Below are 11966 nucleotides of genomic sequence, written 5' to 3' on the forward strand. Positions count from 1 at the left end.
AGCATTCCTCAGCTATGAATTCTTTGTTTACCCCTGAATCCCATTTCTAATAGGGTTATTTGTCTCCCTGCAGTCTAACTTCATGAGTTCCTTGTATATTTTGGATATAAGCCCTCTATCAGTTGTAGGATTGGTAAAGATCTTTCCCCAATGTGTTGTTTGCTGTTTTTTCCTAACAACAGTGTCCTTTGCCTTACAGAAGCTTTGTAGTTTTATGAGATGCCATTTGTAGGTGCTTGTTCTTAGAGCATAAGCCATTGATGTTTTGTTCAGGAAGTTTTCACCAGTGCCCATGTGTTCAAAATGATTCCCCACTTTTTCTTCTATTAGTATGAGTGTATCTGGTTTGATGTGGAGGTCGTTGATCCACTTGGACTTAATCTTTGTACAGGGCGATAAGAATGGATCAATCTGTATTCTTCTACATGATGATCTCCAGTTGAACCAGCACCAATTGCTGAAAATACGATCTTTTTTCCATTGGATGGTTTTGGCACCTTTGTCAAAAATCAAGTGACCATAGGTGTGTGCGTTCATTTCTGGGACTTCAATTCTATTCCACTGGTCTATCTGCCTGTCTCTATACCAATACCATACAGTTTTTATCACTATTGCTCTGTAATACTGCTTGAGTTCAGGGATAGTGATTCTCCCGGAAGTCCTTTTATTGTTGAGGATAGTTGTCAGCTATCCTGGGTTTTTTGTTATTCCAGATGAATTTGCAAATTGTTCTGTCTAATTCTATGAAGAATTAGATTGGAATTTTGATGGAGATTGCATTGAATCTGTAGATCGCTTTTGGTAAAATGGCCATTACTACATTAATCCTACCAATTCATGAGCATGGGAGGTCTTTCCATCTTCTGAGATCTTCAATTTCTTTCTTCAGAGGCTTGAAGTTCTTATCATACAGATCTTTCACTTGATTGGTCAAAGTCACACTGAGTTATTTTATATTGTTTGGTACTATTATGAAGGGTGTCATTTCCCTAGTTTCTCAGCTTGCTTCTCTTTAGTGTAGAGGAAGGATACTGATTTATTTGAGTTAATTTTTGTACCCAGCGACTTTGCTGAAGGTGTTTATCAGGTTTAGTAGTTTTCTGGTGGAACTTTTGGGATCAATTAAATATACTATCATATCATCTGCAAATAGTGATATTTTGACTTCTTCCTTTCCAATCTGTATCCCTTTGATCTCCTTTTGGTGTTTGATTGCTCTGGCGTGGACTTCAAGAACTATGTTGAATAAGTAGGGAGAGAATGGGCAACTTTGTCTAGTCCCTGATTTTAGTGGGATTGCTTCAAGTTTCTCTCCATTTAGTTTAACACTAGCTACTGGTTTGCCGTATATGGCTTTTGCTATGTTTAGGTATGGGCCTTAAATTCCTGTTCTTTCCAGGACTTTGATCATGAAGGGATGTTGAATTTTCTCAAATGCTTTCTCAGCATCTAATGAAATGATCATGCGGTTTTTATCTTTCAGTTTGTTTATATAGTGGATTACGTTGATGGTTTTCCGTATATTAAGCCATACCTGCATACCTGGCATGAAGCCTACTTGATCATATTGGATGACTATTTTGATGTGCTCTTGGATTCCGTTTGCAAGAATTTTATTGAGTATATTTGCGTCGATATTCATTAAGGAAATTGGTTCTGAAGTTCTCTTTCTTCGTTGGGCCTTTGTGTGGTTTAGGTATAAGAGTAATTGTGGCTTCATAGAAGGAATTCGGTAGCGCTTCATCTGTTTCAATTTTGTGGAATAGTTTGGATAGTATTGGTATGATGTCTTCTGTGAAGGTCTGACAGAATTCTACACTGAACTCATGTGGACCTGGGCTCTTTTTGATTGGGAAACTTTGAATGACTGCTTCTATTTCTTTAGGAGTTATGGGGTTGTTTAAATGGTTTATCTGTTCCTGATTTAATTTCAGTACCTGGTATCTGACTAGAAAATTGTCCATTTCCTCTAGATTCTCAAATTTTGTTGAATATAGGCTTTTGTGGTAGGATCTGATGATTTTTTCAATTTCCTCTGTTTCTGTTGTTATGTCATACTTTTCATTTCTGATTTTGTTAATTTGGAAACACTCTCTGTGTCCTCTGGCTAGTCTGGCTAAGGGTTTCTCTATCTTGTTGATTTTCTCAAAGAACCAGCTTTTGTTTCTGTTGATTCTTTCTATAGTACTTTCTGCTTCTACTTGGTTGATTTCAGCTCTGAGTTTGATTATTTCCTGCCTTCTACTCCTCCTGGGTATATTTGCTTCTTTTTGTTCTAGAGCTTTTAGGTGGGCTGTCAAGCTGCTTATATATGCTCTCTCCTGTTTCTTTCTGCAGGCACTCAGAACTATGAGTTTTCCTCTTAGCACAGCTTTCATTGTGTCCCATAAGTTTGGGTATGTTGTACCTCCATTTTCATTAAATTCTAAGAAGTCTTTAGTTTCTTTCTTTATTTCTTTTTTGACCAGATTATCATTGAGTAGAGCATTGTTCAACTTCCAGGTATATGTGGGCATTCTTTCCTTATTGTTATTGAAAACCAGCCTTAGATCGTGGTTGTCTGATAGGACACATGGGATTATTTCTATGTTTCTGTATCTGTTGAGGCTTGTTTTATGACCAATTATATGGTCAATTTTGGAGAAAGTACCATGAGTTGGTGAGAAGAAGGTATATCTGTTTGTTTTAGGATAGAAAGTTCTATAAATATCTGTTAAGTCCATTTGGTTCATGACTTCTCTTAGTCTGTCTATGTCTCTGTTTAGTTTCTGTTTCCATAATCTGTCCATTGATGAGAGTGGAGTGTTGAAATCTCCTACTAATATTGTGTGATGTGCAATGTGTGGTTTGAACTTTGGTAAGGTTTCTTTTATGTCTGTAGGTGCCCTTGTATTTCGAGCATAGATATTTAGGATTGAGAGTTCATCTTGGTGGGATTTTTCCTTTGATGAATATGAAGTGTCCTTCCTTATCTTTTTTGATGACTTTTAGTTGAAAATCAATTTTATTCTATATTTGAATTTCTACTCCAGCTTGCTTCTTCAGACCATTTGCTTGGAAAGTTGTTTTCCAGCCTTTTACTTTGAGGTAATGTTTGTCCTTGTCCTTGAGGTGTATTACCTGTAGGCAGCAAAATATTGGGTCCTCATTCATATCCAGTTTGTTAATCTGTGTCTTTTAATTGGGAAATTGAGTCCATTGATGTTGAAAATATTAAGGAATAGTGATTGTTGCTTCCTGTTATATTCCTGTTTGGATATGAGATTATTTTTATGTGCTTGTCTTCTTTTTCTTTTGTTGCAAAACAATTAGTTTCATGCTTTTTCTAGGGTGTAGCTTGCCTCCGTGTGTTGGTCTTTACCATTTATTATTCTTTATAGGGCTGGATTTGGAGAAAGATACTGTGTAAATTTGGTGTTGTCATGGAATATCTTGTTTCTCCATCTATGTTAATTGAGAGTTTTGCAGGATACAGTAACCTGGGCTGGCATTTGTGTTCTCGCTGGGTCTGTATGACATCTGTCCAGGATCATTTGGCTTTTGTAGTCTCTGGTGATAAGTCTGGTGTAATTCTGATAGGTCTGCCTTTATATGTTACTTGACGTTTTTCCCTTACTGCTTTTACTATTTTTCTTTGTTTTGTGCATTTCTTGTTTTGACTATTATGTGCAGGAGGAGTTTCTTTTCTGGTCCAATCTATTTGGAGTTCTGTAGGCTTCTTGTATGTTTATGGGCATCTCTTTCTTTAGGTTAGGGAAGTTTTCTTCTATGATTTTGTTGAAGATATGTACTGGTCCTTTGAGCTGGAATCTTCACTCTCTTTTATACCTATTATCCTTATGTTTGATCTTCTCATTGTGTCCTGGATTTCCTGTATGTTTTGGGCCAGTAGCTTTTCCGATTTTACATTATCTTTCACTGTTGTGTCGATAATTTCTATGGAATTTTCTGCTCCTGAGTTTCTCTCTTCTATCTCTTGTATTCTGTTGGTGATGCTTGTATCTACAGTTCCTTGTCTCTTCCTTTGGTTTTCTATATCCAGGGTTGTCTCCCTTTGTGCCTTCTTTATTGCTTATATTTCCATTTTTAATTGCTTCACCTGTTTGATTGTGTTTTCCTGTAATTCTTTCAGGGATTTTTTTGTAATTCCTCTCTATAGGCTACTTGTTTATTTATGTTTTCCTGCATTTCTCTGTCGGGGACTGAACTGCCTGCCAGACTAGGCAAAGCTAGAGCACTGCCCTGAGAAGATTCCTGAGAAGGGCTAGACCTTTTCAAAGAAGATGTTCCCAGAAGACTGTTGCCTCATTGTCTAAGAAGACTATCTTGCAGTTTAGAGATTCGCCTTATGTCCTTGGGCACTTCCCAGTTCTCTCCCGGCCACCCTAAGCTTTAGTTTCTGCTTCAGGGCTTTAAATGATGTACACTCTTCTCAATAAACAGACATTGAAAAGGACACTGCTTGGTCTCGCTCCTCTTTCTTGCCCTTTCTCCAGCAGGTATGGATCCCCCTTGACCCCCACAAATAAATGGGTCCCCACTGGCGGGAGCAAGTGGCTCCACATGTGCGGCTGAAGAATTAAAATTTCAAAGAGTTAGCACATGCCTGAGAGGGTGTTAGAGATAGGACCTGCCGGACCAGCTATCAGCCCCAAGGACATTGACCATCCATAGCCACCCCCTCCCCTCCCTTCACTCCCCAGAAGTGTGTCATCCCCCTGAGTGAGATAAGCCACCCTACCCGCGCTGCCGAGCTGCTAGAGAGCACGTACACCTTGCTGATGTAATTTCACGCCGAAAGTAACTGTGCACCATTTGAATTGACCAATCATGTGTAACCTCGAGAATGCCCCTTACCTCCCCTATATAAACCCCTGAGTTTGGGAGCTCGAGGTTGATTCCTCTGTCTCCTGTGTGAGATACGTGTCGACCCAGGATCCCCCTAATAAAGTTACCTCGTGCTGTTACATCAAGACTGGCCACTCGTGATTCCTGGGGGCACCTCACCCCACAATTGGAGTGAAAGACGTGGCTCCCCGTTTAGGGGTACGCTCTTTCATTTGGGGGCTCGTCCGGGATCGGAGCGTGACCCCCCCCGGAACCCCGAATGCCACTTGGAGGTACGTTAGTGTGAGTGCTGGAAAGCGGCCACTGTGTGTGTGTGAGTGTGTGTGAATTAAGTCTTGTAGTCTGTGTTTTTCGGTACCAGTTTAAGGTCTTGGTGCACTGTCTGGGCAGAAGAAGGATTCCTGCCCTGTGCACGGGTAGAAGAAGGATTCCCACCCCGTAGAAAGCTAGCTTGAGAGTGCACTGTCTGGGCAGAAGAAGGCTCCCCACCCCGAATAGGCGCCTGTGAGTAGAGGAAGGATTCCTACTCCGAAGAGTCTTTTTCTTTCTTTTTTCCTTTTTAGAAAGTGCACAGGGGGACGCCCCAATCGCGCAGGTTCTGGGACGAGTGAGAGACGTTCCGCGAGCCAGCCCTTGTCGGGAGGACCCGGCAACTGGCAGTCAAAGAGATCCGACTGTGACTTTTCATAATCAAGGAGACGGAGAGCTTCTCCTACCCAGACAGTGGATTCAAGATCCAACGCCATCCGAGATCGCGTTTGGCTGGATATTCAAGTCCAAGCGCGGGCGTGTGTGCATACACGCACTGTTCTTCCTTTTTGTAATTTCATTTTTTGGTTTAGTTCTTTTTCTTCTTTACCATGGGACAGCCCATGTCCACTCCATTGAGTAAAATATTGAATCATTGGTCAGAGGTTAAGACAAGAGCCCAGAATTTGTCTTTGACAGTGAAGAAGGGACGGTGGCAAACTTACTGCTCCTCTGAGTGGCTGAAATTCGGAGTGGGCTGGCCGCCAGAGGGCACCCTAGACCAGGCAATTATTTCATCTGTTAGAAGAATTGTTTTTCAGCAGGGGCGCGGATCTCATCCAGACCAGGTCTCTTATATCATAGTATGGGAGAATCTAGCCTCCGATCCTCCCTCGTGGCTGAGGTCCTGGTCCCGGCCAACCCCCTCTTCATCCTCCCACATACGGGTAGCACAGGAGTCCCGGATGGAGAAGAAAACGGTCCCTAGAATTTACCCTGATGTCGAGGGTCCCCTTGAAGAGGATGAGCCCACACCCTCGGCACCCAATGCACCACCCCCTTATCGACATGACATTGATAGATCGGAAGGCCCCGCCGCCGAAACCAGAAGCCGCCAAGGGGCCAGCCCAGAGGGACCCCCCCCTTGACCCCACCTTCCCGCTCCGAGTTTATGGCCCCCCTGTCGATCCCCCTGATCTACAACCCTTGCAGTATTGGCCTTTTTCTTCTGCAGATCTTTATAACTGGAAAACTAACCATGATTCCTTCTCTGAGAATCCTTCTAGTTTAACTAACCTCATAGAGTCTCTGATGTTCTCCCATCAGCCCACGTGGGATGACTGTCAACAGCTTTTACAGGTTCTTTTCACCACTGAGGAGAAGGAGTGGATCATCCTTGAAGCTCGGAAGCATGTCCCAGGGCCAGATGGGACCCCTACCCAGATGCCCAACCTCATTGATGCTGCTTTTCCCCTCGACTGCCCCCCTTGGGACTACAACACAGCTGAAGGTAGGGAGCGGCTGTCCACATACCGCCGGGCTCTGGTGGCAGGTCTCAAGGGGGCAGCTCGTCGCCCCACCAATTTGGCCAAGGTAAGAGAGGTGCTCCAGGGACCCACAGAGGCCCCCTCTTTGTTTTTTTTTTTTTTTTGGTTCTTTTTTTCGGAGCTGGGGACCGAACCCAGGGCCTTGCGCTTCCTAGGTAAGCGCTCTACCACTGAGCTAAATCCCCAGCCCCCCTCTTTGTTTTTAGAGAGACTTCTAGAGGCGTACCGGAGATACACCCCCTTTGACCCTACGTCAGAGGGGCAACAGGCAGCAGTAGCTATGTCCTTTATAGGTCAGTCCTACCCAGACATAAAGCGTAAGTTACAGAGATTGGAAGGCTTACAAGACCTTACAGTAAGAGACTTAGTTAAGGAGGCAGAGAAAGTGTACCATAAGAGAGAGACGGAGGAAGAGAAGAGAGAGAGAGAGAAGAAAGAAAGGGAAGAGAGGGAAGATGAGAGAGATAGACGTAGGGACCAGAATTTGACTCGTATACTGGCCGCAGTAGTACCTGAAGGGAACAGAAGTGTAGGAAGGAAGACAGGGAACCTGGGCAACCCACGCCATCGAAATGACTGGAGCACACCGGACTGGAAAAGAACGGACAGAGACCAATGTCGCCTCTGCAGGAGGAAAGGACATTGGGCCAGGGACTGCCCAAACCAGAAGGAAAAGATTCGGGGTCCTAAGACCCTGGCCCTAAGGAATGAAGATGACCAGGGCAGTCGGGGCTCGTATTCCCTCCCCGAGCCTAGGGTAACTTTAGATGTGGAGGGAACCCCCGTGGATTTTCTGGTTGATACGGGGGCACAGTTCTCAGTTCTACAACATCCTATGGGGAAACTCACAAACAAGACTAGTATAGTAGTGGGGGCAACCGGCACGAAAATACACAAATGGACAACAGCCCGCCGCGTTAACCTAGGGGCCGGTCGAGTATCACATTCTTTTCTAATAATTCCTGAATGCCCCACCCCCTTGTTCGGAAGAGATCTGTTGACCAAGATGAATGCCGAAATCCAGTTCTCCAGGCCGGTATGGACTTTAACCTTTAAACTGGCTGACGAATATCGCATACATGAAAAAGGTAACAAAATGGACAACCCACAATGGTGGCTTTCAAGGTTCTCTGAAGCCTGGGCAGAGACGGGGGGGGGGGGGTTGGGATGGCCTCCCAAGTACCTCCCATAGTAATCATAGTCAAGTTGGGTGCCACCCCTATCAGCGTACGCCAGTATCCTATGAGCAAGGAGGCAAGAGAGGGCATCCGGCCCCACATAAACAAGTTTTTACAGCTGGGCATCTTAACCCCATGCCGATCCCCCTGGAACACCCCACTACTCCCAGTAAAAAAGCTGGGAACACAAGATTACCGACCCGTTCAGGACCTGAGGGAAGTTAATAAACGAATAGAAGATGTACACCCCATAGTGCCTAATCCTTACACCCTCCTCAGCACTCTGCCACCAGAGAGGATATGGTATACTGTCTTGGATCTCAAAGATGCTTTCTTAAGCCTGAGATTACATCCCAACAGCCAACACCTGTTTGCCTTCGAATGGAAGGATCCAGAGACGGGACATTCTGGACAATTGACCTGGACCAGACTGCCACAGGGATTCAAGAATTCACCTACCCTCTTTGATGAGGCCCTACATCGGGACCTGACAATTTTCAGGACCAATAACCCACACCTGACTCTTCTTCAATATGTTGATGATTTACTTCTGGGGGCTGAAACCCAAGGTGAGTGCCAAAAAGGAACTCAACAATTACTAGCAGATTTAGGTCGTTTGGGATACCGGGCGTCAGCAAAGAAGGCACAGTTGTGTCGCACCGAAGTGACCTACCTGGGCTACATCCTCCGAGATGGAAAACGGTGGCTCACCGAGGCCCGGAAGGAGACTGTGCTCCAGATACCAACACCTCAAACGCCTCAACAGGTAAGAGAATTCCTAGGCACAGCCGGGTTCTGCCGACTATGGATTCCTGGGTTCGCTGCACTGGCTGCCCCACTCCACTCTTTGACCAGGTCAGAGACTGAGTTCCAATGGAGGTCTGAGCACCAAGCGGCTTTTGATGCCATCAAACAGGCCTTATTGACCGCACCCGCTCTGGTCCTACCAGACTTAACCAAACCTTTTACGTTGTTTGTGGACGAGAAGGCAGGGGTGGCGAAGGGAGTGCTGACCCAGACCTTGGGCCCTTGGAAGCAGCCCGTGGCATACCTCTCTAAGAAACTGGACCCAGTGGCTAGTGGCTGGCCGTCCTGTCTCAAGATCATCGCGGTGGTAGCCATTCTGGTAAAAGACTCTGATAAACTAACATTAGGCCAGCCAGTAACAATCATAGCCCCACAAGCCTTAGAGAGCGTCATCCGACAGCCCCCTGACAGGTGGATAACCAATGCCCGCCTGACTCACTACCAGAGCCTCCTATTAAATGATAGGGTCTTGTTTGGGCCCCCCGTCATTCTGAACCCAGCCACGTTGCTTCCTGAGGCAACTTCTTGGTATGCAGATGGCAGCAGTTTTCTGGTGGAAGGAAAAAGAAGGGCTGGAGCGGCAGTGGTAGATGGGAAAAAGACTATTTGGTCCAGTGGACTACCGGAAGGCACCTCAGCCCAGAAGGCAGAATTAATAGCCCTCACTCAGGCATTGAGACTGGCTGAAGGAAAAAATATTAACATCTATACTGACAGCCGCTACGCCTTTGCCACTGCCCATGTACACAGGGCCGTCTACCGGCAGAGAGGACTCTTGACATCCACAGGAAAAGAGGTCAAAAATAAAGACGAGATCCTCAGCCTCCTAGAGGCTGTACACCTCCCAAGAAAGGTGGCCATCATTCACTGTCCCGGGCACCAGAGGGGACAGGATGCTGTGGCAAAGGGCAACCATATGGCAAACGCCACTGCCAAACAGGCTGCACTCGGGGCTGTGATCCTGCTGGTAGTAGGTAAAGAGCTCCGCCCAAACCTGAGAGACTCCAGTTTTCAATATTCCCCAGAAGAATTAGAAGAGTTTCACCGTTCAGACTGGATCCAAGGCTTCTCTCCCTATGGTGTGGCGGAGACAACAGACGGTAAACAAGTTCTTCCAGACCAGCAAGGACGTGAGTTCATTACTAATCTCCATCGTCTGACCCACTTAGGTACGAGAAAACTGATAGAGCTCGTGAAGTCCTCTGAATACCACGTCCAGAGACTGCCAGACATAGTCCAAGAAGTTGTACAGAGTTGTCAAGCATGTGCCCTTGTCAACTCCAATAGACCCCCGTCTCTCCATGGCAAAAGGCTCAGGGGAGATAGGCCGGGGGCTCATTGGGAAATTGACTTTACAGAAATAACTCCAGCCAGATATGGTAATAAATATCTATTAGTGTTCATAGACACCTTCTCAGGCTGGGTGGAAGCATTCCCTACCCGCTCAGAAACAGCTCAAGTGGTGGCTAAGAAGATATTGGAAGAGATCTTTCCGCGGTTTGGACTCCCCAAGGTAATCAGGTCTGACAACGGACCTGCTTTTGTTGCCCAGGTAAGTCAGGGGCTGGCCAGTCAACTGGGGATTAATTGAAAATTACATTGTGCTTACAGACCCCAGAGCTCAGGACAGGTAGAAAGAATGAATAGGACCCTAAAAGAGACCTTAACTAAATTGGCCTCGGAGACCGGCGGGAAAGATTGGACAGCCCTCCTTCCCTTCGCCCTGTTCCGTGCTCGGAACACTCCTGGGAGGTTTAAGCTGACACCGTATGAGATCTTATGGGGCAGTCCGCCCCCTATAGGTGAAGTTGGGGGAGTACACGATCCTGACCCTCCTCTTTCTCAACCCCTCCTCACCTGCCTCAGGGCTCTTGAGATTGTCAGGCGCCAGGTGTGGTACTTGCTGAAGGAGACCTACCGGACGGAGAGCCCCGAGATCCCCCACGGATTCCAGGTTGGAGATCTGGTTCTGGTCAGACGTCATCGAGCCGGCAACCTTGAACCTCACTGGAAAGGACCCTACTCGGTTCTACTCACCACCCCAACCACTATAAAGGTTGACGGAATAGCCGCCTGGATCCACGCATCGCATGCCAAAAGAGCTCCCAAGACTCCTGAAGATGAATGGACTGTGGAAAGGACTCCTCACCCTCTTAAGCTTCGCCTTCGCCGCCGTCTCGTCCCGGGTGGGGACATCGAATAAGGATCCACATTCTCCCCAGCAACTAACTTGGCAGGTTTTCTCTTCAACCGGAGACCTGGTGTGGTCCGTCACCGGTAAACATCCACTCTGAACCTGGTGGCCACCGCTGTACCCGTCCTGGTGTAAGCTGGCTGTGGGGGCACCAGGGTGGGGCTTAGAGCATCTGGTCCCTGACGAGGTAAATGACATGCTAGATTTCTCACCACACATGTACACCTCCCCATGGTTCGGAGGACAAGGAGCCGCTCGCGCTCCACTCCCGAAACCGATGCCAGCTGTCGGACTCCTGGGGCTAGGACAGAACTAACTAAGACTCCCTTCTATGCTTGCCCAAAGAACAGGCCCCTTAGATCTGATATGTGGAAGTGTGGAGACAAATCATATTTTTTCTGCTATTATTGGGGCTGTGAGACTACCGGGCAGACAGATTGGAATCCCACGTCTACTTGGGGTTCCTTAGATGTCAAGTGGGCTAAGAACAAGGTCGCCACCCTTAACATTACCTTCACTGAAATAGGGAGAAAGTATACCATAGGCTGGCTCGAGGGCTGACGCTGGGGGCTGCGTCTCTACATGGCTGGGCAAGACCCTGGAATCCTGCTAGATATTAGACTCAAGGTAGAGCCTGTTAGCCCCAAAGCTATGGGTCCTAACCCCGTCCTCAAGGACCAGAGACTTCCCACTAGAGCCAGACCTAAAGTTACTACTACGCTAAAACCTGTGACATTTACACACTCTGAGGCTTTTGGGCCCACTGGGGATACAACCGCATCAGACTATCTGGCCCCCCACTTACCCAGTGCCCAAGAACGTATGTTTAAGTTGATCCAGGGGACTTTCCAGGCTTTGAACCAATCTAACCCTAACTTGACTACAGAATGTTGGCTCTGCCTTTCGACGAGCCCCCCTTACTATGAAGGAATAGCAACCTACGCTAATTTTACAAAAGAAACAAACCCAGAAGCCTGCCTCCACACCAACAAGCCCAGGTTAACCTTGACTGAAGTATCAGGAGCAGGGACCTGCGTAAGTAAGGTACCTTCCACCCATAGCCATCTATGTCACCATGTTTTCCCTATCAGCACCCCCTCCAGCACGACTTCCTATCTAATTCCTCCCCCAGGGTATTGGTGG

General features: G+C 46.5%; 1 protein-coding gene across 1 annotated transcript; it reads left to right on the forward strand.

Annotated features, from left to right (window-relative positions):
* The first annotated feature begins 6087 nt into the window (after nucleotides 1-6087).
* Nucleotides 6088-11194, forward strand: LOC134479287 (uncharacterized). Its single transcript, XM_063262719.1, is given in 3 exon segments — nucleotides 6088-6720; nucleotides 6832-7794; nucleotides 7797-11194. Coding segments are annotated over 3 exon segments (4011 nt in total). The 5' UTR covers nucleotides 6088-6096; the 3' UTR covers nucleotides 10221-11194.
* The last annotated feature ends 772 nt before the right edge of the window (nucleotides 11195-11966 follow it).

The sequence above is a fragment of the Rattus norvegicus genome, chromosome 6 (assembly GCF_036323735.1).
Source record: "Rattus norvegicus strain BN/NHsdMcwi chromosome 6, GRCr8, whole genome shotgun sequence".
NCBI classification, from domain to species: Eukaryota; Metazoa; Chordata; class Mammalia; order Rodentia; family Muridae; genus Rattus; species Rattus norvegicus.